This window comes from Syngnathus typhle, linkage group LG6 (assembly GCF_033458585.1).
Source record: "Syngnathus typhle isolate RoL2023-S1 ecotype Sweden linkage group LG6, RoL_Styp_1.0, whole genome shotgun sequence".
Classification (NCBI taxonomy): domain Eukaryota; kingdom Metazoa; phylum Chordata; class Actinopteri; order Syngnathiformes; family Syngnathidae; genus Syngnathus; species Syngnathus typhle.
In genome coordinates, this window is record NC_083743.1 from 3,594,483 (window position 1) to 3,618,073 (window position 23,591).

A 23,591-nucleotide genomic window follows, 5' to 3' on the forward strand; every position below is an offset into this window, starting at 1 on the left:
GAGATCACATCAAACGGCAAACATTCTGACCAAATATATCATATTGAAGAATCGGTGAAAGCATACATCCAAATAAAGTAATCAAAACAGCAACACGGTGAGGGGTATCTGAAAATCAGAGCAGAGTTTTAACTCGCAAACACCTGGTAACAGAGGTGAGGAAACGGGAAACACTTGCTTAAAGTAAGCCTTAAGAACTTTACAGGTTAAGATTAGTCCCAAATAGGTGGTGCATCAATGTCCTTGAGCATCCTGCATTGTTTGAAAATGAGAATGGTCGCTAGTTTCAATCCCTGCTATGTGTACAAATCATATTCAAAATGCATTTTTTTACAATAAACTTGAGAGCCTCCCGTTCATTTTCAGTGGGAACAGTGTTGTTGGTGTCCCTTTTTTGCTAGTGCGTCATAGTCTGGAGTAAAATTTGTTGTGGCAATTCTTAGGCGAGATCCGAGGTGTTGGTCCGTTTACCTTGATCTGTGACGGGTTGATGTTGATGTGGCTGAACGTCACGTCGCGTACGTCGAGCCAAATTGGCCACTCTTTTTTAAACACTCGGCACTCACTTCTTTTTTTCGGGCCACTCATTTTAATGGAAGGATTCCAGGGGAAGGTTTGTGGGTGGCTTTAGCGCAAAACTGCATCTGAAAGCTCAGCGCGCGAATTATAAGAATGCTGTCGTCAAAGCCCACGCTCTAAATTCGGGACTGATACGAATAGAGCGAGAGTGCGCCAAGTCCGTACTACTGAATACGTACACGCACTTGTGAGTGTGCACCGAGCTTTCTGACACGGCTTCCGGTAGTAAATGCGCAGGCGAGCGCTTCGCCATCTACTGGGGAAACGCAGTCATTGCAGGCAAAATGACAAAAAAAAAAAGTTTAATAATACAATTTGTTCAGGGTTGGCGGGCCGGATTAAACGGTCCCGTGGGCCGGATGTGGCCCGCGGGCCGTAGTTTGCCCACCCCTGGTCTAGTGTCTATTATCCTCGCACATATGTGTTGTGTTTATTGTGTGCGAGGATTTACGCTCTGTACCTGCACTGCCAGGTCCTGTCCCGCGCACACAGCCCCGCAGGCAAACTCAAGCCAGCTGGCTTCGCTGAGCGTCGTCCAGCTGTTGCGATTTATGGAAGGCTGTTAACCCTCCACTAGTTTGGCTCCCAATCGCGCAATACTCGGCTAACAAGTAACGTAGCTCGTCTTAGCGTCGATGTGCGTGAGTGTTGTGAGGAAGTTGTGTTTTTACGTTGTTTTGGTATTTTAGAACCTTGCTAATTAAAATCTGGGGGGAAGAGGGGGTTATTCTGGGTAAAGCGGAAATCTATCCACGGATTTTAGCTTGGCCTTGTCATCGTTGTGCCCTTTTCAGCACTTTCTTAAATTCTCTTTGAATAATGCATGAATTTTTAGTGACACCCGAGAGCCGTGTTTCTGCAGAGTGTCATTCAAATGTTTGTCCTTGGGAGTTATTTATCGAGCAAAGATTGATAGACGGTTCAAAAGATGCAAAAACAATCCAAATAAAAACGCCCATAGCCTTGTTTACCAATGACTCCGGTCTAATAAAATGAATCAGGTCTGGCACTACTGGAGGCTAATTGCCTTGTCGTTATCATGTTACTACACTTAACGTTTCTTCGGGCCCGAGTATTCAAAGCGGGGTTTGAAGGGCCGAGCCATTAACGCTAATAGCAGTTGAAAGTATTTTCTTCAGAGTGACAGGAGTGCCAGAGATGAAGGGCAACGTGAGGATCAGAGGTGGGGAGGTCTCTTGACCCTTTGTCCGATTAGCATTTTGTTGTGCATCAGTGCACGGCGCAGCGCTGAGTGGTCGCCGACAGACATATTTAATGCTTAAGACATAATGGGCCTGAATCAGCAGATCGCTCCACTGGGAGCTATTAGTGAAGACATGTGCCATTAACCCCTTCCTGGCCTCCGTTCCAGACCGGTCCATCCCCACCCCCATTAGCATGAACCGTGCAAGCCGAAACTAAGAGCAACTCATTTAATTTTGTAGCAGAACTAAAAACACAAAAATATCTATGCTGATTTATTATTGCTAGTATTATTATATAGGGCTGTTTGAATATTATATAAACATTGTTGTTGCGTGATCAAATCCGTATGCAGGTGGATATCATAATTTTTCCCGCTTGGGGTCACCATCATCATGTTCGACTTTGTGTGTTTATGGCTTTAAAAGGCGGGGCCGAGTCCTGGTGAGTGACGTGGGTGTCTGCAAATGAGGCGGAGATTGTTGTGGAATTATTTGAATTGTAATATAGAAGTACAATTGATTCAATTCAAATATTTTTTTCCACATAATAACGGCATATGACAGTTATTAACTGGAAGCAAATATAAAAAAATAATAATTATAAACATGTCGGAGGTGACTGATCCTCTGTCAAATATGGGAAGATGCTCAAGTGGCATCACTGCATTATTTTCTGTAACACTCCCGCATCCCAGAGGATCATTTCTGCAGCTCAGCACTCCAGGCTTTCTCACCTACACGCAACTAACGTATGCGCGTCTAAGTCACATTAACACACATGCGTCAACACACACAGGATGTATGCGTGGGTGTTGTTTTTTTTTGTTGTTGTTTTTTTCCCCCTCTGCTCACTGGAGCGATGGTTTCAAGCGTAGGATTACCAGACGTCGTCTTCTGCCGCGACACAAACACTTGCACGTGTATGTTTGTCCGCATGCGATGCTGTATATACGTCGTCGACCTCTATGAGTTCATTGTGAGATTGAGGGATCCCCCCCCCCACTCCCACCCTGCTCTCTCCCCTCGGCTGGGCAACACGTCATGTCTGTCACCTTCCCTCTGGCCACAAAGCTGCCCATTATAGAAAGTCGAGGGGTTCGGTGACCAGCGAGACGACCCCCGCCCCCCCCCCCTCCCAACCCCACTTGTCCTCTTCTTTCTGTCCATTTGTCCACACTCCCCCCTATAGTTAAATCTAAAAACTTTCCTTTTCTTCACATACAGAGTCACGTATGCACATAAATATTGTCCGCACCTAAGACGACGCCCCCTCTTCTCTTTTTACACGCAGCGATGCGCCAGCAAACACTCAAATGCCGATTTGTTGGCCGACTCTTGGGGGAGTAAAACGGCTCAATGTGTTAAAAGCATTAGGTAAGCGTGAATCCAGCAGCACTCCTTTTTGGCAGGTATCACATGTCCTGCTTCATTACAATCTGGTGGACGCATCCAGCTGCATCCATCAAGACATCCCCCCCTTCCCCTTTCCCCCTCGGGTGCTTTAACACAGAGTGGGCCGTCTCAAGACGTTAGCTGCAGAATAAATGACGTCCATCATTATCGTCGAAGCCTCCCCGAACACGACTCGGCTCGTGTTGCGCATGTCAAAGAAAAATAGTCCCTGCCTGCAACGAGTGAGCCGGGACGCAATTAAAAGGCGATTCCGTTTAAGCGTAAACAAAGTGTCTCTTGTCCACATTGCAGCGTCGTTCTTATTTTTGCCGCCACTATTTTTGGCGTGGGAGGGAAGCCAGCTGAGGAACACGCAGAGCAGATCAAAGCAGCTAACCTGTAGCGACGTGCCGGAAATAAGGCCACACCTCGCATCAACACACTGAGGTTCTTTCTCTCCACTCTTGGCCCGCTGAGCTGCACTTGTCCGCCCACCGTTGCCAGGTTAGGCTAGTTGAAGGTTTCAAGGTTCCTGCTTGTGCGACAGGTGAGGCAACCCTGGCACAGCTCTCAGCTCCAAATAAAGGCTGATTGTAGTCATGGTTCATTTTCGCGATTTAAAGGATGTTAGTATTTCGGACATGTGACACCTATATGGAGCTACTCTTCCCTTAGGCTTCACCACTAAATCAATTCCTATTAAAAAAAAAAAAAGAGGTTTGTTAGTCAGACCCCCGTTGGTGCTTTTCTCCGTGCACCCTGCACACATGATAAATGAGGATAGCAGAGCGTATGTTTACGAGCCCAACTGCTGGACTTGGCAGGGCCGAGCGCTCCTTCAATGTCTCGCAGTTCATCACGGCTCGCTGATTGACTGGCTGGGACTCGTTTCCAGCAGCGTTTACATTATGCGCACGGGGTATCTGCTCTCACTCCACCGCTCACCTCCTCCATAAACCTCCATTTGCTTCCAAGCGCTCCCAAAAGAAATTGCGGCCATCATCGTTAATGATGATATTCCTCTCTCCCCCCTCTCCTGGCAGTGGTCCTACGCTTTGGAGAAACCCAACACGGGCAGCGTGTTCAGCCTGGCTTGGTCTGCTGACGGCACGCAGGTGGCCGGGGCCTGCGGGAACGGCCATGTCATCTTTGCCAATGTGGTGGAGCAGCACTGGGAGTGGAACAACTTTATGATCAGCCTCACCAAGAGGAAAACCATGCAGGTAGACACACACACACACACACACACACTCGACGGACACTTCGCTGACTGTGGCTGCCAAATGAAATGAGATTCAACTCAACAGATGGATTAAAACTTCTAGCATGACTTTTTGAATAAGCACAGAGCTCAGCCAAGGTTGAACAAAGGTGACGAGTGCGGAATTGTTTTTTTCTTCCATTCGTAGCCCGTCCTGCCTTTGCGGAGGATGACGTAAGATTTTGATGCTAGCGTGGCGAGATCGTTCTTTTAAATGTGAACGCAAAAAGGGAAAAAAAAGTTGGGGGTCTCTATATGATCAGAATAATTATTGATGAACATGATGACCGGTTAATCGTCGATTAAACGACGCACCTCCGATTAACTGTGCCTTAGCTTACAATTGAGCATTATCATCTCGATTAAGAATTTATTTTGGCTATTTTTTGTAGGTCATGGCATTACAATGTGCCTGTATACCTCACGCGCTTCACGTATGCAAAAAAAACAACAACCCAGACTTCTTGTAGCCATATATTATATTTAGCCCCAGCCCGTTCGCCAGGCAATGACAATGGCTACCCTGTCTAGCTGCCTCCCTTTTTGTACCGTTTAAAGTCAAGCTGACCACAAAGTAGCATTTACACCCATTTAACATGCCCAAACGTCCATAGAAAAGGGATACACACCTCAAAAAAAACAAAAAAAAAACAGGATCAGGCATCTTTACCGAGTGCAGTTTGCGTAAGGCAAACAAACGCGGGTCATCGGCCACTTTATTTTCAGCCTGCCGGGCACTTTTCTGTCTCCCACCTCCGCCTTTCCTCCTCACGGGCTGCTTTAAACGTGCACATCTGCCAGTGGTTTGTGAATCAGCCCGGCTAAATTTACCACCTTGCGGTCTAATGTTGTTGTTTTTTTAATTCTTGCTTGTGTTGCTTGTAAATTTGCCTTGCCGGAGGGGGCAGAAGAGGAAGATTTGTAAAGCTGTAAAAATAACTCCACCTTTCACCTGGCGCCGGGAAAAAAAAGCCCTTTCATTCATTCAGAGCGAGCTTGCGAGGGAAGTATTTATCTATCGGGGACGTGCGCGCGTACATTCCGAGCAGATAAAAATGTCTGGCCGCATCTAGCCGACGTATGCTCGAATATATGATCTACTGCTTCCTGTGGATATAAATAAAACATACGGCAATCTTTCATGTGCCATTCTATATGTATTTTTTATTTTTTTTTTCCTTTCCACAGGTAAGGAATGTGATGAACGATGCGGTGGACGTGTTGGAGTTCAGAGATCGAGTCATCAAAGCCTCGCTGGCTTTCGGGCACCTGGTCGTCGCCACATCCCTTCAGTGCTACATCTACAAGTGAGCACTTCACACAGTCGGCGCATCCTCCGTTCCCGCTGCCACCATTTTTCAAACCCGATTTCCCGGCTATCTGCGTGCCAGTTCACAATTGCACTTTCTATGCACTCACCTGCAATAAGGAAATATTCTAACGCCCGATAAATCTCCCTTTAGAGATGAACTCATATTATATAATGATAGCCCCGCATATTTGTGTGTTTTGTTTGTGCCAGCACGCGCAACTGGAACACTCCCCTCATATTTGACCTGAAGGAGGGAACGGTCAGCCTCATTCTGCAAGCCGAGAGGTGAGACGCATGCTTTATCCCGGGCGAGCCGGTGGATCAGGAGAGTGGAAGACGGTCATAGGATCCACTCGCCGCCTCTCCAAGGCTTCGTGACACACATACGGACACACTCGCGGGAGCCGGCGCTATAGCTTAGTCAAAGTACATCACGTAATAAGTCTGATAGTGCAAGCGCTCGGGGAAAATCAGATTATTATGGAGTAGCTCTTGTGCAGCACTCCAGCGCTGTGTCCCTGACACTCATCAGACCGCTAAATTAGATTACTTGTCATTCTGCAATCACGGCCGAGCCGCCGACGTCACGCCGAATAAGTCGCTGCTGTTTTCAACGCGCATAAAAATCCTTTACCTAACGACCATCTGGTTTTATTCGATGAATAGCCGCACCGCACCCATATAAAAGTCGACTCGCTATGTTTGTCTTTCTCCTTCCCCTCGCCGCCACTCAAGACATGCTCTTCTGGTGGACGGGGCCGGCTTGTATATTTTCTCCTACGAAGGCCGACTCGTCTCCTCGCCTAAATTTCCTGGTATGAGAGCCGACACGCTCAATGCTCAGTGCGTCTCGCTCAGCAACGACACCGTCGCCATCCGTGACAAGAGTGATGAAAAAGGTGAGAAGGTCCACTGTCATAAATAGGATTGCACCCGATTCATTTTTTTATTTTTGCTTTTAATTCTCACCAGTCATCCTTCTCTTTGACGCCTTGACCGGCAAACCTCTCGGTGACGGGAAGTCTCTGACTCATAAGGTAAGCAAATCCATCAGTGGGAGGGACTTCTGATTCCTGGGATTATTTTTAGGATTATAAACAGAGGAGAAAAACAATCTCCTGGTGCACAATATAAATAAGTACGCGTCGCCAGATTTGTTCTGTATGTGCTAAATCGAGTGCACATGAATAATAGTCTTGAATTTCAGTTTTGAAAAAAAAAAAAAAAAGAAGAAATAATTCACACATATTCAACCACGGGTGGCCTAATGTAATTTTCTCATCCAGACCCTGTTGGGCATTTTCATCACACTCAGTCCACTATCTCGCCATCTTCTGTTTTGCTTACCAACGCAACCATGCGTATCCCAAGCCGACCGTGAACGAGCTTATTTTCCGGCGGGGAGTGGCACGACTAAAATAGTCTGTCTGGCCAACTCGTAGATGGTGCCTATATGGTTTGTCAATTTTTAGATTTTACGGCTCCTTCAAGCCTTGTGTTGTGAATCCATAAATGCTTACTACAGCAGAAGTCACCCACTTGAGAGATCCTGTACGGGAAAAAAAACAAAGAGAAATTCTTCAGCTGTAAAAGTGATTACATTAAGACTTTCTCTGCTGCCTCTTGTTCATTTTGATGTCATAAATCAAACGGTCGCACTGTATTTCCTGCACAAGGGTGGGATGGGTTCATTGTATGGGGGGGGGGGGACAAGTAAAGCACAAATGAATCGGAGGTAGCATCAGTTGCTGTCAGCCTGGCGTTGTCTTCCAGAGATGAAGCCAGCCGGCTGAGCATCTCAAACATAAGCGTGCACGCATTGGCTCCTAAAGAAGTTCACGCACATACTCCTCGGATGCCTGCGTGTGCGCGTGGGACTCAAACACAGGCCGGGTCACAGTGCAAACGTATGTCTTGCTTCTGTCACTCACTCCCCCCTTTTTTTTTTTATCTCCGCATGCAGCTGGAAGTGGTGGAGATAGCTCTGGACCAATGCGGCCCATCCACCGAGAGAAAAATCGCTTTGATCGACAAGAACCGCGACCTTTACCTCACTTCTGTGCGCTACCTCGGACGCGAGCCCAAAATCTGCAAAATCGGTAAACATACCCGAGCCGGAAACATCTTTCCACGCTTTCGACTGTCAAAGTTGTCGTACGTGCGCCGTAGGTAGCATGATCCACAGCATGGCCTGGAACAACACGGCAAACGTCCTGTGCGGCGTCCAAGACAACCAGTTCACCGTTTGGTACTACCCCAATGCTGTCTTCATCGACAAGGAGCTGCTTCCCAAAACACTTTACACAAAAGATGGCAGGTAACACTCCGATGGCGATTATCTTTTTTGTGTGTGTGTGCGTTGACACGTCTCCTCTGGCTTCCAAGCGAGTTCAGCCACGCGCCGCACATTCTCAGCTACGTGGACACCAAAGTGCGCTTGCGCCAACGCGACGGCTCCTTGCTTTACACCAGCGTGCCTCCATACGCCGGGCTCCTACACGAATTCAGCAGCTCGGCACGCTGGGAGGACGCCCTGCGCCTCTGCCGCTTTGCCAAGGTAAGATATCAGACGTCCTTATGTCTCTTGATGTGGCCGGCTTTCCCGCGGTGCTGGAGCCGGCGTTCGCCTACCAACTGAAAAGGTAGCCGACAGGTTTATTGCCCCGGAGCAGCAGGCTTTAATTAGCCTTCAATTAGCCCGGTGACACCGTTTGCTGCGTTGAGGCCCCCGTGGAGCTCGCTCGTAACTGAACCCCCGAATGCACGTATGGACTCGAGGGCTGAGACTTTTTTTTTTTTTTTTTTCTTAATTTTGTTTTTGCTTAAGCAATGACACGATAACCACTCGTAAGAGCCGAGCCGGGGACAAAGAGGATAAAGGGAGCTTTTTAAAAGCCTTCCCCGCAGCTGTACTTCTGGTAAGAGTTTGGTGGCACCGCGGTTTTTCCCGGAATCCCATTTGTCGCAAAGGATTGATGCAAAGCGTGTTTGGGTGCGCGCAAGCACACGCACACACAGTGACACACAATCTCATCTGCGATTGGTTTGATTTGCTCGAGCGATGACGGTGTTGTTTTCCGGCCGGCGGTTTGTCGTTCGAGCCGTTTGTTGTGGTACTAGACGGTGATTAAAGGGAGGAATAGACAGCGGTGACTTTGGCCAGCTGATGGGCTCCATTTTTAATGAGACGAAAGCGGTGACACATTTGTTTACGTTCGTAAGCGTTGCGTGAAGAGAGCGTCTGTTTGTTTGACGTGGGTTTCGCCGAAATGGCAGTCAGACTTTCTGGAACGAGAGCAACACAAAGGACTTACACTCATCTGTCATGTCAACGCGTGTAATACAGTGGAACCAACTCATGCTGGGCTTTCTCTCGGTCCGCTTGATCCGACGCCACAAAGTTCCAAAACGAGGTCTCGTCGCACTTCCTCTTGTACGCAGGAAGAGTCTTTGTGGGCTTGTCTGGCTGCCATGGCGATAGCCAACAGAGAGCTGACCACAGCGGAGATGGCCTACGCTGCCATTAGAGAGGTAAGAGCATCCGTTAATGGATTTTTTTTTCTTTCTCGCGACTCTGGAATGAACATGTGGCGGGCGAGGTTTCTCCTGGTTGTTTCCTCCGACGCGCATCATCTCCCCCGCCCGTCCTCTCGCTTCCCAGTTACCACGAGTGCATTACATCAACTTCATCAAGCAGCAGCCGTCCAAGGAGTCATCTTTGGCTCACCTGCTGCTGTTCAGCGGGCAGGTCCAGGAGGCCGAGGCCACTCTCTTGCAAGCGGGGCTCGTCTACCAAGCCATCCAAGTCAACATTGATCTCTTCAACTGGGAGAGGTGGGCAGCCGTTTCTCTGTGCGTGTCGGTTCAACGTCAGCCTTGTTGGTGTGTTTCCAGAGCGCTCGAGTTGGCAGTCAAGCACAAAACCCACGTAGACACCGTGCTGGCCTATCGGGAGAAGTTCCTGCAGACATTTGGCAGGAAGGAGACCAATAAGAGGTTCCTGCAATACGCTAAAGGGGTAAGCGGAAACAGCCTCGCCGTATTTGCTGCTTCACATTAATTGATTCGGGCAGCAATCACATGCAGTTTAACAATTGGGTCGATCTAACAGTCTCCTGTTGTTTACAAGCTTTTCACTCACGGTTTACACGTTCAATCTGATACAAACACCGCGGCCTTAATCAGTTCCATACTGGCAATAGAGCTCAGGAAATTAGCCCTCTCTTGATGTTTCTCCCCGGCTCTCTGACTGGCTGTCTTTCTCCCAGGTTGAAGTGGATTGGGAGAAAATCCAAGCCAAGATTGAGATGGAGTTGTCCAAAGAGAGGGAGAAAGCTGCAAACGCCTCCGTCAGGAGCGGCTTGGCCCAGCGGCGTTAATGTCGAGAGAAATCTTCTGATTCCCTCCAAGGCTCGGGCTGTCCAGTAAAAACAAAAAAACTATTCTCTCCGAATGATCCACCTAATACAAGATGGATGAGAGACTGGCCACGGTTAGAGAAAAAACAAACTCTTGAGGTATTTAGGGATTATCGGTCCCCAAAGTGGATCATAATTGTCCCGTCTTAGGTTTCATTGTACTCATAATACGGCCTTCCCACACGGGAACACACGACGGACATTTGCACCTTTGCGCGTAGTCGTGACATTTCCGCCTGCGGCAAAATGCACCATTGTGGCCTTCCTCATCATTTCAGACTCATCGTTGATCTTAAATCTTCTTTTGTGATGTGTTTATAGGACATGATAGATATTTTTACAGGTTATAGTCAAGAAGAAAATGTATTTAAAAAAAAATCATTGAACTAAACGGGTGTCCCTTTATTTATTTTTTCTTAATCACAATAATTAAAAGTCGAAGCAGCAATCAGAAAATACATTCCACGCAAATATTTAAAATGATTAACATGAAATTCATTGCCAAGTTCTGCCGTCCACTTTTTGTATTTATGTTCTTCATATTTGACATTTATTTGTGGAAAATGAAGACTCAACCCCGCCCCAGTCATGCCATGGGAAGATGTCCGTTTTATATGAGCCTCTGTTAAAATTTCATGTAAGCTACTTGAGAACGCTCATGGCGTCTCACATGTTAGAAAGTCACTCAGCGTTCACACCTCTCCAGCCTCGTAAAATGACCACTTTCTCTTGGGCCGTGGTGGTGGTGGTGGTGGTGCTGGTGGGGAGGGTTACTCCCCCTCTCATCTGGCCCTTAAGTGGGTTCTAAACATGGATTTGTGCTTCTAAGTGCTAACCCCATCCACCCACAGATTTCTCTCTGGCGGAGCAAGGCCATCAGTCATGGTCGGCCAGTGTTGGATTACATGAGCCACCGCCATCGCGCTCCGCTTTGCACACTTTTGAAAAAGAAACCGGACTGGCCTCTAATTGTGAAATGCTCTAAAGGAGAACAACTTTTTTTTTTTTTTTACACTTTAAGTAAATGCCTTGCTGCTTATTTAATCCACGTAAGCAGGACATAAATCTCAGCGCTGTGATGTATGCGGTGTCAAGAGTAGTTTTGGGATTGTTGCAAAAAAGGTCACCTCATATTTCATTAGGCAGCAATGCTTGCAGAATGAATGATGGTTCTTGCTCGCCCACTTCCTCCCCTCCTCTTTCTTCCTGGATAAGACACAGGAGACTTTGAAGTCTTCATGTTAGTCGATGGCAGTTTTAAGCCAAATTGAAGTTGATTGATTTCTGCAAATTTTGGTATAATCTTGTCAACATCCACAATGAATGGTTTAAACTTGCTTGTCTCAACACAAAGAGCATTTTCATCTTTATTTTACATAACCCAGGCGCTCATTTGCATACAAAAGGCAATTGTTGTCTCTCTTTATTGTCAACATTCGGTGATAAAATTGCACTTGAGAGTAAAATTCAAATCAAAAGAATAACAGGATATTGTCTTAATGCACGTGGTTTCCGTCAGACAGAGTTCCGAGATGTCCTTGGGCTGGGCTGCTGCCCTCCCGACCCCTCCAGAACATCCAGTGTGTGCTCCCCAGCCTCCGGCCCGGCCGCCCTTCCTCTGCCCGGAGCGCTCGTCTCGATTTCGGCCAACAAGTTGTCGTCGGAGCGGTCCCGATGCATCTCCTGCATGCTCTCCTCGTACGTGGGCAAATATTTCACCTCGTCGTAGGCTGGCAAGTTGGGCGAGGCGAAGTCCACCGGGTTGCACTCTGGGTAGCGGTCCAGCAGGGAGTCTTGGGAGGCGGACGCGTGGCCGTGGAAGAACGCGGGCTCCTCCCCGCGGTCCTGGTGCGGGTGGCGGCGCGGTCTCGGGCACACAATCCGCTGGATGAAGTAGCCCATGGCGAAGAGCAGCAACAGGATAAGGATGCCCGACAACTTCCGCGTGAACCAGCCCACGTTGTCGAAGAAGATGTGCATCGGGAGCTTACAGCAACGAACCATTGAGCCTCCGACTCCTCCTCCACCACCGCCGCCGCCACCTCCGGCGCCGCTCCCGTTCCCGGCGACGTTTGGCGTGCAGCACTGTTGGCCATCGGCGCACTGAACCTCCCCGCAGCTCCGCAGGGCTTGACACACGGAGAGAAGGCACGCCGAGAAAAGGGTGCCGGTGCACCCGCCGCCTCCGCCGCTCAGACGGGGCATCGTTGCCGGATGTAGTGTTCTTTTGTGCACCCCCCGCCCCGGTAAGCGTGTGGCAGGTGTTCCGCTCCGAGCTGTGTTGCGATCCAAATCTCACTGCAGCGAGGCGCGGGACAGCAGGTGCAGCCACCCTCCTCCTTCCTCCCTTCCTCCCCACCCACTATACTCCTCCTCCCCGGAAGACCTCTGTGATTGGAGTGGCTCATTGATGAGCATCATGAATTTCTGATCGCACGTCTGCTTCCAAGTGTAAATATGCACACGTCGCGCCATTGAATTTAATGCCACCATTTAATTATTAATACAAAAAGTGCCTGGATGCTGAAATGGATGTTCTTCTCTTGGTTGCAGTCGCTGATGGTGTCTTAACAGCATTTAAGTTGACTACTAAAGTTAGAGTTTGCAGTGATTTTAAAAATCTTTTTTTGTAAAGAAAATTTATATAATGTGACAGAGTGATGTTTCTCACATGTTAAGGGACAAAAACTTGCCACATGGTTGTCTGGAGTCGGGGAAATTCAGCTTCTGGTGAGCAGATGTTGCCTATTTTCTGGTTGGCCTTGATAGTTTTTTCCACTCGCTTTTTTTTTTCCGTCTGTTGATGTATTAATATGTGATTGTGTCATCCCTGTGCTTTTTACAGAAACCGTTACATTCAGATTGTCGTCAGTACTTCATGTTAAGCACAGTACTTGAGCATATGGTCTCTTATTTGGTCACTGGAGAAAATCCCCGAAGACGCCAATCTCGGGCTACTTTAGGCCACAGCTGAGTCAATGTCAGTGATACAAGGCGCCAATGGATCTGCCCCTCTCATAAAAAATGAATAGTCCTTACCTTGTGGGCTCACCATTAGATGAGTGTCTGGACTCGTGCAGCATCATCACCCTTGAGGACCATGAGTTTGGAGAGCATTGAAGAACATAATCATAAAAGTAAACGTCCACTTTAAACACTCCCTCAACGTGTTAATTTAGATTACAAAAGCAGTAACTGACACCGCCATTTTGAAGTCACAGGCTGGGAAGGCTGTATTACAATTTGTAATTCAATCAACATTTTTATTTTGCTTTCTCTTTGACTTTTTTTTTTCCAACAGAGAAACATGAGGACTTCAATATAATGTTAAAAACAACTAATGATGATTACTTTAAAATACAACTCTTAAAATGGAAGCGCAAACATTGTAGATGGTAATCCAAAATAAAGCTTGATTATTAATACTTATATATTGACAATAACAAATGGCTACATCCCGGGGAGAATTTATTAATGTGACCCCAAAGAACTTTGTAAACAAGGTGTTAACTTCCGTCTGAATGATTAGCCTCAATCGATATGCTATGCTAATCAGTAAATAACCCCAAATAATGTGGGCTAAGAACGGAAGACTTTGTCCTGCCTGCGAAAAACTGAATGTACCCAGGAAACTCATTTGTTTAACTTTTGGTGATCAACCATTTTTCACTATAACCAGACTTTTGCGTCCCTCTAGTTCTTAAATTAGTAAATCAGTATCCTTTTTTTTACACAATTGTACATCTGTCGAAGTTGCTGAGGTTGCACCTCAAAGAGAAACAGCACTGTTTTGAAGAAAAAGTTCATATTCTGGAGAGAGAAAAGTAATTCTTACCATCTTCATTGTTTTAGCTTTGTCACTCACGTGGTGTTATTTGTCATTATGTGTCATTTCTTTATAGACATATTTTTATTAGAACTTTATGATGAGCTTTGCAAGGGCGAGCCACAACCTCAACAGGCCCTAATGCACAATATAGCAAATCCCATGACTGCGGCTTTACAACATAAACTTTAGCAGAAGGTCAGTCGGCATGATGCGGCCTAATTTATGCAGCATCGTATTTCTTCTCTGTACTTTGCCTCAATTACGGAAATACGAGCAGGGCTTCTGCCTAACCGAATAAACAAATACACAATCGATATCCACTGGCTCTGAGCGGCGACTTCACAAATCTTTTCTTTTTTCTCCTTCCGAGTCCTTCTACTGTAGCTCCGTGGGTTTTTCCCGGCACGTCTGCCATTGTGCCTCTCAGCGCGGCTTTTATTGACATGCACTGCTATTTTTAATCACAGCTCTCAGCGGCGTAAATGTTTGGAAACGTGTAGAAAAATGCTGCTTTCTTTCTGGAGGGAAAGATTGAGATGATTGGGAAGAGTACAATGGCTTCCAAGCAGCCGCCAGTCATTTCCAATACGGCGGCTTCTCCATCTTTGTTTCCAATCATATTGAGCTATAAACCATTTCCTCCAGCTTGTCACTATGTCTCCTCCGCCGGGCCCAGATAACTAACCGCTTCCTGTTTCTTCGCCTCCAAGTTAGTTCCAGTGCAAATACTTGTATGACTCTTTCTCCATATTGGAGCAACTTTCATATCAACAAGCAACCGCAGAAAATGATTTGGGTGGGTTAGGTCATAAACTCTCACAGATTTATTTGAATGCAGCACAGTGGGTTGAGTGGTTCATTTGTCTATTCGCAGCCATGACGTTCTGGGTTCGGGATAACACGCTGACTGTAGCAATGTGCAGTTATAAACGTTGCACTTCCATTAATCTGGTGCTAAAGTTTCTTGTAGCGCTTTAATAATTTAGCCTGCATTAGCCTCGAGCCATGATGAATGGCGGCGTTCATTTTCATCTGCCAGAGACTTTGATTCGTTGGCCACCCTGTTTTTTTTGTTTTTTTTAAAGGCACACGTAATTTTACTAAATCTGTGGAATAAAAGTCGTTTGTAATGATTGAGAGAAATACTTGTAGAAGTTGTACCGTTGTTATCATTCAGTTAGGTAAAAGTTTTTAACGTATGGTCTTTTCTTGTTTACTGTGCCCCCACCTGGCCAAATATGGCTACTGCATTTAGAGGCGTGCTCCACTTGATGGGGTGAAAGGTCAAAAGTAAGATGGCTGCCTTGGGTCAGTATGGTGGCACACAAACAGACAACAATTATCGTTTCCCCCAAAGTATTATTTGGACGTATTGTTAAGAATTTACACATTATTTCAAGCTTGAACGATCTGTTATTCAACTCAACTATCCAGAATCCACAACTTGAGTCCTGACTTGAACAAATGGTGAGTGAATGCGTTGAAGTCTTTTCTACATGCTTTTGACTTATGAACATTGAAACTTTTGGAAAAACGGTAAAAACATAGATCATATGTAAATAAAAAAAAACATTGTTTTTTTTACAAAATTGCTTTCCTAAAAGTTCTTTTCTGACGAGAGCTCTGGGATGCCCGCATGTGGGCGTCATCGGCCTTGTCCGTATTCCTGTCGGCCCAAGCCCTTAATAGAAAGCAGGAGTGAGTCGTCCATTGTGCGAACCCCGAAGAGTCCCACACCGCAGATATTTCACACCCACGTACTTCCTCTCATCTTATCGCCCGGCTCTCCTCGGAGGTCTGTAAACGAGAAGTGTGCTTGCTTACTTGAACGTAAAGGGCTCGTTTGTAAAATCTCAGCATGTTGTTTTATGAAGTGGAACGATGCCTGATGTGATAAATGGGAATAGGATGGGATGACACGGGACCAAGGTCACTGGATGGACTGCGTGAACTTGGACGTGGTTTCCCCCCAAATGGTGTAGCTGTTGGCTTAACGGCTTTATTTGAGATGAAGAACAGCTCTCGCAGGCCCAGGAAGGAAAAAAAAAAACTTAACAAAGCGCGGGCGTCTCGAGGGAACGTCTCTGGGAAGCTTGTGCTGAGCTTTGCGTTTTGACAGAGTGGGGAATAACCATACAAGACTGCTCTTATGGCGTTCCCATACTCTTCTTCTTTGAGGTAGCTTTGATGGGCAAACTCACAAAGTGATGTGACTCAGCATCATTTATGTCTGCTCAAGTCTGATTGTGGGTGGGGGGGCAGGCTTCACTCAAACAATCTTCCCTTGTTAAAATAAACGGGGCTAATTGTTTTTGTCCAAATTTAAAAGTCAAAATAAAACTTCTAAATTGAGGAAACATGTGTCTAACCTATAGGACAATGTAATATTGCTCCAAATGTTCCTTTACATTCCTTTAGCAGTCTGCTTTCACGTATTAGCACGATCAGCATCTTTCCGCTAACTCGTTAGCCTGCCCAGTACTTCTTGTTAGTGACCGTACTTCGTGGATTTCACTCATCACGGGTAATTTTTGGAACCGATTATCCGCGATAAACGAGGGATTACTGTATTGTGGATTTACAGTGACTATCAGAAATCACACGCAAGTCTAACAGTTCCCCAAAAAGGCCCTTCACCAAACCACAAGCGCCCCTTGTCCACCAACAAGCAGCTGGAGATGACTCACTTCCTGGATCCCAAACACAGCAGACAGACACCTGGCGGCTATATATAGGGTAAACTTTCCCTATTAACATATGCCTTCAGACTTGAGGCAAAGACCAGGGGATTTTTGACCCCCCGTCCATTTTGCTGCTGTGTCGCGGGGTGTCTGAGTTAGGCAAGGTGACTAAAATTCGGAGACGACCCCCCCCCTCGAAAGGATTCTTAGGCCGATGAGGCATCAAAGAGGGAAGAGAAGTCATGATGCGGAATGTAATGTGAACAGGTGCCATTATGCAATAAAATGAAGCAATAGGATGGATGTTGTACGAGTGTGTGCGGGTGGGAGGCGAGGTCACAACTAGCGATAGCACATTCAAACCTAAGGTCAATTTTGTCTTCGATGAATCTTACTCCATTGAGGATTTTAAAAATGCCAGAAAACAGAGTACAATACAATTAAAATAATCTTTGCACATATCGCTGACTCCAGTGACCTCTGCCGGCGGTTTGATGTACTGCATGCTTGGAGGTTTGACGTTTTCCCGCTCAAAATGACCCAGTTTCAAACAGGTGGCCTTACTGGCTGTAATACGGGTTTCTCGGCGTAATCTCTCTTATTTTCCAAAAACACTTTGGATTCTATTTGTTACATTTCAGTTTTAGGTTTTATTTTGGGTTAGTGACCTTGGTGTAGTTGCAAGATGAAAACCACTACTGACCATAAGGGCTCATCAACCACCCAAAAAAAACCTCTGGATGGTTCTCTAAGACTTTTGGAACGTCATTCAACTGCCGAGATGAAAGTTTAATTTTTTTGGAAGGTCTGTCACGTTTCATTTGTCATAAATGTAACACAACAATCCAGTAGAAGAACATCAAACAGTGAATGGTAGTGTGATGTCTTGGGCTGCTTCGCGCCTTCAGCACCTGGACCATTTGCATTGTATATTTAACTATTTAGGATTGGGAATTGTCAAAATCTGGATTTGGCTGAGATGCCCTTCATGCTTAAAAACCTTCCCGTGTTCCAGGTCGTTTTAATATTTCATTGATCATTTAGATTTTAGAAAATTTGATACAGCAAGCTGGATTTCCGTTGGGCGTTGTGTCCTTTTAGTCATGATCTTGCCGATGTTCGTCACATTTAGTCATTTCCAGCTAACTATTGTGACACCAATTCAGGGGAAGAAATCCTAAAAAGGGAAAACAAATCTGAACAATGACTAATGCACTTCTGCTTTTACGCCTTAAATTTGACCGACCGGCCTCGGTCACTTCATTCACTTTTCGAAAACTCAAGAGAGAGGGACCGAGACATTTTTGCGGCATTTTCTCATCTGTCCTATTGATCATCCAAAATGAACGCTGGAAGCCTGCGGAAGAGTTTGCTGGTTGTGGCCATGCTGGCGGTTATGGTCACCTGCGGAAAAGGAGGTGAGTTGTGAAAAATCTTGGATTTGGTGTCCGTTCGAAGACTCAATGACAGCACTTACAATCTTTTTTTGTTTGTTTGTTTTGGTACAGTGGGAAAGCCGACAGTATGCTGCACAAAGGTCAGCAGTAAGGAGATTACGGAAGAAGTGTTTGCATTTCGAGTGGAAGTTCCTCAACCACCATGCCTGCCCGCCATCATGTAAGTGGGCCTACATATTTGCAGATTCAGGGTTGATCCATCAGCAGCACAATGTGGCGAAATTCATAAAAAGATACAATCATATAATTGAGTAGTTTTATTGCGTTCCTCCAGACCGCCAGGGGGCAATGTTGATAAGAGAATAAGTTACCAAAAATGAACGTAAAAATTGGAGAAGAAATGGGTTTAATTGGAGTGAAAGAATTATGGACATTCCTAGAGAAACAACCAAATTGACCCATATTTAAATTTAAAACGATATAACAAAAATATTTTAAAACATATTTATATTAATTTTAAAATTGAACTGATTGAAATTGAACTAAAAAATGTTGTGTTTTCATTTCAACTCTCGACATATGGGAATGGAAAGCGTACAATGGCAAAATTCAAATTCTTTACATCTGCACCCAACAGTTGCTAACAATGTAAATTGTTGACACCTTTCAGCTTCTACACCAAAGATAGCTACTACTGCGCGCAAATCCGTGCTCCGTGGGTCATCGAGAAGACCGCCGCCATTAAGTGAGTTGAACCTTCATCATGTTAGCATTCATCATCATCATCGCAATTTCCCTTCCTCGATCGCGTCATCCTCATCTTCCTCTTTCTCATGTCCACCTCACAGAAGGGCAGCCATTGCTCGAGCTTTGACCACAAGCTCTCCATCCTCCACTGAATCGTGATCATTCTGCCCTTCGTCATCTGAAGAAGAGAATCAAGCCTGTGTAGTCTTTTAAAATTATTTATTACTTTTAATTTAATCCAACCGTAGGCTTTATTTATTTGCAAAATGTTTCAACTGTAACTTTTTTTTGTGTTAGAACGCCTCCTGCTGTCTCTGGGTCAAAATGACCCATGATGTTCTGATGTCAGCATTGTTGTCAGAACTATTACGTTTTATTAAGTTACATTATATTTAAAGTAGTGGCGAGTGTAAATATAGATACAGTCTATATATGTTTGTATTTTTTACATGGTCCCTTTATTTGTTAGATTTATGTTATAATCGATCCGACTGCAGTCATTTAGTCAAATGTTTAATATCACTATTGTAAAAAAAATAAAAGGCACACAAATGAGCTGGCTTGTTGCATGACTATGTTAAACTTATAAAGCAGTAAACATGTCACATCAGGAATTCACATGGCTCAAATTGAGCAATTATTATAAATATAAAAAAAATACATCCCAAGCAAGGAAATAAATAACTGTAATAAATAGAATACGTATTTACTCTCTTCCCAAATTTTGGAATACAATCACATAGAAATTAGCCAACATGGCTACTGACTACGTATGAGCGGGTGGTGCTATTTTGAGCTACGTTAGCTTTAGCTTTGTTCATTTCCAAATGTTAAAATTGCACCATAGAGGGGTATAAATGAGAAACTTTGGGGCACAAATATTTGTGCCCTACAAAGTCTGCCTGGCAACATAAGAAATTTTGATCAAATCTTTTTGTTCCATCTACTTGCTTAAGTTTTACTGTTTCACATTCAATTATTTTATGTAATGTATTATTTTGGATTCAAATGTTTGCCATTGAATATTGTGTTTTTTTTTCTCCCTCAGAACTGGCACGTTTACACCCGGTGGTCTCCCGAGGAGATGTAGCCCATCGCACGGTTGATGGTGATGACTCTGATGTAGAAGCCTCTCATCAACTTGAACATCTCAAGTCGGTTAGTGTAGCTGTCGTCTACCCACATACGAGACATGTCCTCCTGAAAACACACATACCGTTTTTTAGATTAAACTAAATTGGGGTAGGATATTAAACATTAACCCTGTCATGCTGAAAAACAACATGTCCAAATACAGTGTTGTCAGATTGAGTCTGGATTGTATTTAATTATTTTGTGATTCAATTATTTTAACTCTACATCATTTTTAGACATGAAGACTTAAAGCAAGAAGGAATAAAAAATAAATAAAAAAAAGACCTCTGCAGGGTTCATCCCTCCATTGAATCTCAGGAAACAATTCTGTGAAAACAAAACATCATTTTAGGTCATTTATAAGAAGATATTATTTTTCAATATTTTCTTACACGACCCGCCAAAACAAACTCGCACCTTCAGGTTTTGAATAATTTTCAGGGTCGGGCTCAGAAGAGCCTTTTCTTCTTTGGGGCGTTTCAGAGTCAACTTGAGGTAGGACTCAATGAGAGCCTCATAGTGGACAATGTCCTTCATGATGCTCATGAGACATTCACTCTGTGAGGAGCAAAAGCATTGTGTCACTTATGATTTTTTTTTTTTTTTTATCAAGCATGTTCTTGTCAGAATTTGAGCTGGATCTCATTCGAGTGTGAAAATATTGCTAAAAAAGTAGCCAATAATTGTACAGTCAATAAACTAGTTACCTCACTGAAGGGTGTACTTCTTTGAGCCATGCAGTTGGAATTCTATGGCGTAAAATAAAAAGTGTAGATGAGAAAAAAATCCAATGACCATATGTAAAAGATGGATAAGTATAACCCACGTTTAAAATGTATACATTTGTATTTGTTTATATTATTATGACATGTTAGAACAGGGGTGGGCAAACTACGGCCCGCGGGCCACATCCGGCCCACGGGACCGTTTAATCCGGCCCGCCAACCCTGAACAAATTGTATTATTAAACTTTTTTTTTTTGTCATTTTGCCTGCAATGACTGCGTTTCCCCAGTAGATGGCGAAGCGCTCGCCTGCGCATTTACTACCGGAAGCCGTGTCAGAAAGCTCGGTGCACACTCACAAGTGCGTGTACGTATTCAGTAGTACGGACTTGGCGCACTCTCGCTCTATTCGTATCAGTCCCGAATTTAGAGCGTGGGCTTTGACGACAGCATTCTTATAATTCGCGCGCTGAGCTTTCAGATGCAGTTTTGCGCTAAAGCCACCCACAAACCTTCCCCTGGAATCCTTCCATTAAAATGAGTGGCCCGAAAAAAAGAAGTGAGTGCCGAGTGTTTAAAAAAGAGTGGCCAATTTGGCTCGACGTACGCGACGTGACGTTCAGCCACATCAACATCAACCCGTCACAGATCAAGGTAAACGGACCAACACCTCGGATCTCGCCTAAGAATTGCCACAACAAATTTTACTCCAGACTATGACGCACTAGCAAAAAAGGGACACCAACAACACTGTTCCCACTGAAAATGAACGGGAGGCTCTCAAGTTTATTGTAAAAAAATGCATTTTGAATATGATTTGTACACATAGCAGGGATTGAAACTAGCGACCATTCTCATTTTCAAACAATGCAGGATGCTCAAGGACATTGATGCACCACCTATTTGGGACTAATCTTAACCTGTAAAGTTCTTAAGGCTTACTTTAAGCAAGTGTTTCCCGTTTCCTCACCTCTGTTACCAGGTGTTTGCGAGTTAAAACTCTGCTCTGATTTTCAGATACCCCTCACCGTGTTGCTGTTTTGATTACTTTATTTGGATGTATGCTTTCACCGATTCTTCAATATGATATATTTGGTCAGAATGTTTGCCGTTTGATGTGATCTCATAAGATAAACATCTTTCATTAATCTGACCTGCAGGCACTGAAGTGATGGAGATTGTTATTCATAATAACAGTGTCGTATTTTATGAGAATCACTGATAGCAGTTTTTTAGTGAATTATTTTATTTTTTTAATGCTGTTAATAAATGCATTTGTTTTCAAAAAAATTGTTTGGAATATCCATGCTTTACTACCTACTAAAGGCCAAGATCTTTTATGCAATGACCTTTACAGGTCGCTTATATGACTTCACACAACGCCTACGTCCATCTGCTCCTTGTCCGGCCCTCCGGTCCAAATTTAGAACCCAGTTCGGCCCGCGAGTCAAAAAGTTTGCCCACCCCTGTGTTAGAACATTGAAATATATTAGTCATTAAAACACATTTTTAAAAAATTGATTTGATCTTTTTTGAATAATGAGATAAAAAAAAACAGTAATCATTTAAATGATTAAAAATTCAACAAGATTATAGGTAAATACAGGTGAGCTTTTAGGACTAAAATGTTCTCGTTTTCGCTTTTAATTCTCACATTCGTCTCAATTAAAAAAAAAAATTTATGGCTTCATCTAAAAGTTATGAACAACAATTCCCATTTTACCAGGCAAAAAGACAAAAAGTCACCTGTTGAATGTTCGGTGCGCAGGCTTGCGGCGTCTCAGCCAAGCTGCTCACAGTTGTTTTGTTAGACTTGATGCCGTGAAACAAAACGTCCTTAAAAAGAAATAAATACTTGAGAACATAACAATGTGCAAAGTGCACTTTCACATGCATAATCAAATAACAATTGAATAACAACAAGTACTTACATCATTGTTAAGGATCCCCCTGATATTTGTCAAGAGGTTCATAAAGAGCGCCGAGCAGTTCGGGCACTCTTCTGCGCTCAGTTGCGTGTGCACCGGCAGTGACGTGGCCGTGCGCCACTTGAGCGCAGATGCAACGAGCAAACACCTGATCACGTCTGAATGGGAGAGAAATATTTCAAGTAAGAAAAATTTAAACCTGCACTCAACTGAATGCTTTGTCTCATCCAACTCACAGAAATAAAAGTTTGTCATCTTTGTCTTGTGTGTTCAATGTTGTGTCTCCCTCTTACCTTCTGGTTTTATATGTTGGGTTTTATATGTTGTTCTTTGGATTATTCTCGGGGGATATTCACACCCCCGTCCTGGCAGAAAGTCAGCGGTGACCTGACGGAGGTCGAAAAGCAAATAAAGGGAAGTTGGTGTAGAATGATGACTAATGTTGTGTATTATAAATCCAGTGCAGAGGCGGTTATTGGCCGCTGGTTTCGGAAGTAAAATTTACAAAAAAATGCAATGCCTGGATGTTTAGAACTCCAGGAGGCGCCCGAGAGCCATTAGATTATTTATATATATAGATATAGATATAGATATAGAGGTATATAGATAGATATAGATATATAGATAGATATACAGATATATATAGATATATTTATCTGTATCTCGACCACTGGGCTTGACGAGCGATAGTACACAAGCAATTGTCTGTCTGTCTCCCTATGTAACGTATGTCTTATATATTATGTATATGTACTATATACATAAATATATAAATATAAACAGTTTTTTGAATCATTTCATATGACATCATCTCTCACACCTTGGATTTCCCAATCTCTCTCTCTCTCTTGATCAAAACAAGACGCATTTGTTGCGTTCAAGGTCGGTTGAGAATGACAGCACATGGAGAAACTGGAGTGGTGAGCGAGTGTCGGAAGCCGGGAGTTTCCTGGCCTTTACAAGTTAACTTAAACATCACTCTGC

At 44.4% G+C, this 23,591-nt stretch overlaps 3 protein-coding genes and 1 long non-coding RNA gene across 6 annotated transcripts in view; 2 read left to right on the top strand and 2 right to left on the bottom strand.

Annotated features, from left to right (window-relative positions):
• Positions 1–10,558, top strand: part of ift80 (intraflagellar transport 80 homolog (Chlamydomonas)) — a 27,447-nt gene extending 16,889 nt beyond the window's left edge. For 2 of the 3 annotated variants that reach the window (XM_061280757.1, XM_061280756.1), the window contains exons 9-20: positions 4,220–4,399; positions 5,626–5,744; positions 5,960–6,034; positions 6,485–6,648; positions 6,722–6,786; positions 7,713–7,848; positions 7,919–8,066; positions 8,135–8,306; positions 9,191–9,280; positions 9,411–9,583; positions 9,644–9,767; positions 10,018–10,558. In XM_061280757.1, the coding sequence (XP_061136741.1) occupies positions 4,220–4,399; positions 5,626–5,744; positions 5,960–6,034; positions 6,485–6,648; positions 6,722–6,786; positions 7,713–7,848; positions 7,919–8,066; positions 8,135–8,306; positions 9,191–9,280; positions 9,411–9,583; positions 9,644–9,767; positions 10,018–10,128 (1,557 nt within the window). In that variant the 3' untranslated portion in view covers positions 10,129–10,558. Of the gene's footprint in view, positions 1–4,219; positions 4,400–5,625; positions 5,745–5,959; positions 6,035–6,484; positions 6,649–6,721; positions 6,787–7,712; positions 7,849–7,918; positions 8,067–8,134; positions 8,307–9,095; positions 9,281–9,410; positions 9,584–9,643; positions 9,768–10,017 lie in introns of those variants that run through there. The other variant, XR_009714672.1, reaches the window with a different exon arrangement.
• A 965-nt stretch (positions 10,559–11,523) lies between these two features.
• On the bottom strand, positions 11,524–12,515 carry LOC133155441 (uncharacterized membrane protein C3orf80). The gene has a single exon (XM_061280766.1). It carries the CDS (start codon positions 12,370–12,372, stop codon positions 11,683–11,685), a length of 690 nt encoding a protein of 229 aa, XP_061136750.1. The 5' UTR covers positions 12,373–12,515; the 3' UTR covers positions 11,524–11,682.
• Positions 12,516–14,577: 2,062 nt separating this feature from the next.
• LOC133156082 (uncharacterized) lies at positions 14,578–20,940 on the top strand. Its single transcript, XR_009714779.1, has 2 exons — positions 14,578–15,463; positions 19,870–20,940. It is a non-coding gene; the product is annotated as an uncharacterized LOC133156082 (long non-coding RNA).
• On the bottom strand, positions 19,348–22,862 carry il12a (interleukin 12a). The gene is made up of 7 exons (XM_061281847.1): positions 22,844–22,862; positions 22,611–22,765; positions 22,426–22,515; positions 20,663–20,704; positions 20,373–20,513; positions 20,241–20,282; positions 19,348–20,021 (listed from the first exon to the last, which is right to left on the bottom strand). Exons 1-7 carry the CDS (start codon positions 22,860–22,862, stop codon positions 19,881–19,883), a joined length of 630 nt encoding a protein of 209 aa, XP_061137831.1. The 3' UTR covers positions 19,348–19,880.
• Positions 22,863–23,591: the final 729 nt, after the last annotated feature.

Excerpts from the sequence above, each read along its gene's own strand:
- il12a (XM_061281847.1), bottom strand. Across the intron at positions 20,705-22,425 it reads GCGCACCGAACATTCAACAG|AATTCCAACTGCATGGCTCA; the intron begins GTGACTTTTTGT and ends TTTACGCCATAG. Across the intron at positions 20,514-20,662 it reads GAAGTACACCCTTCAGTGAG|AGTGAATGTCTCATGAGCAT; the intron begins GTAACTAGTTTA and ends TGCTCCTCACAG.
- LOC133155441 (XM_061280766.1), bottom strand. The coding sequence starts at position 12,372 with ATGCCCCGTCTGAGCGGCGGAGGCGGCGGGTGCACCGGCACCCTTTTC.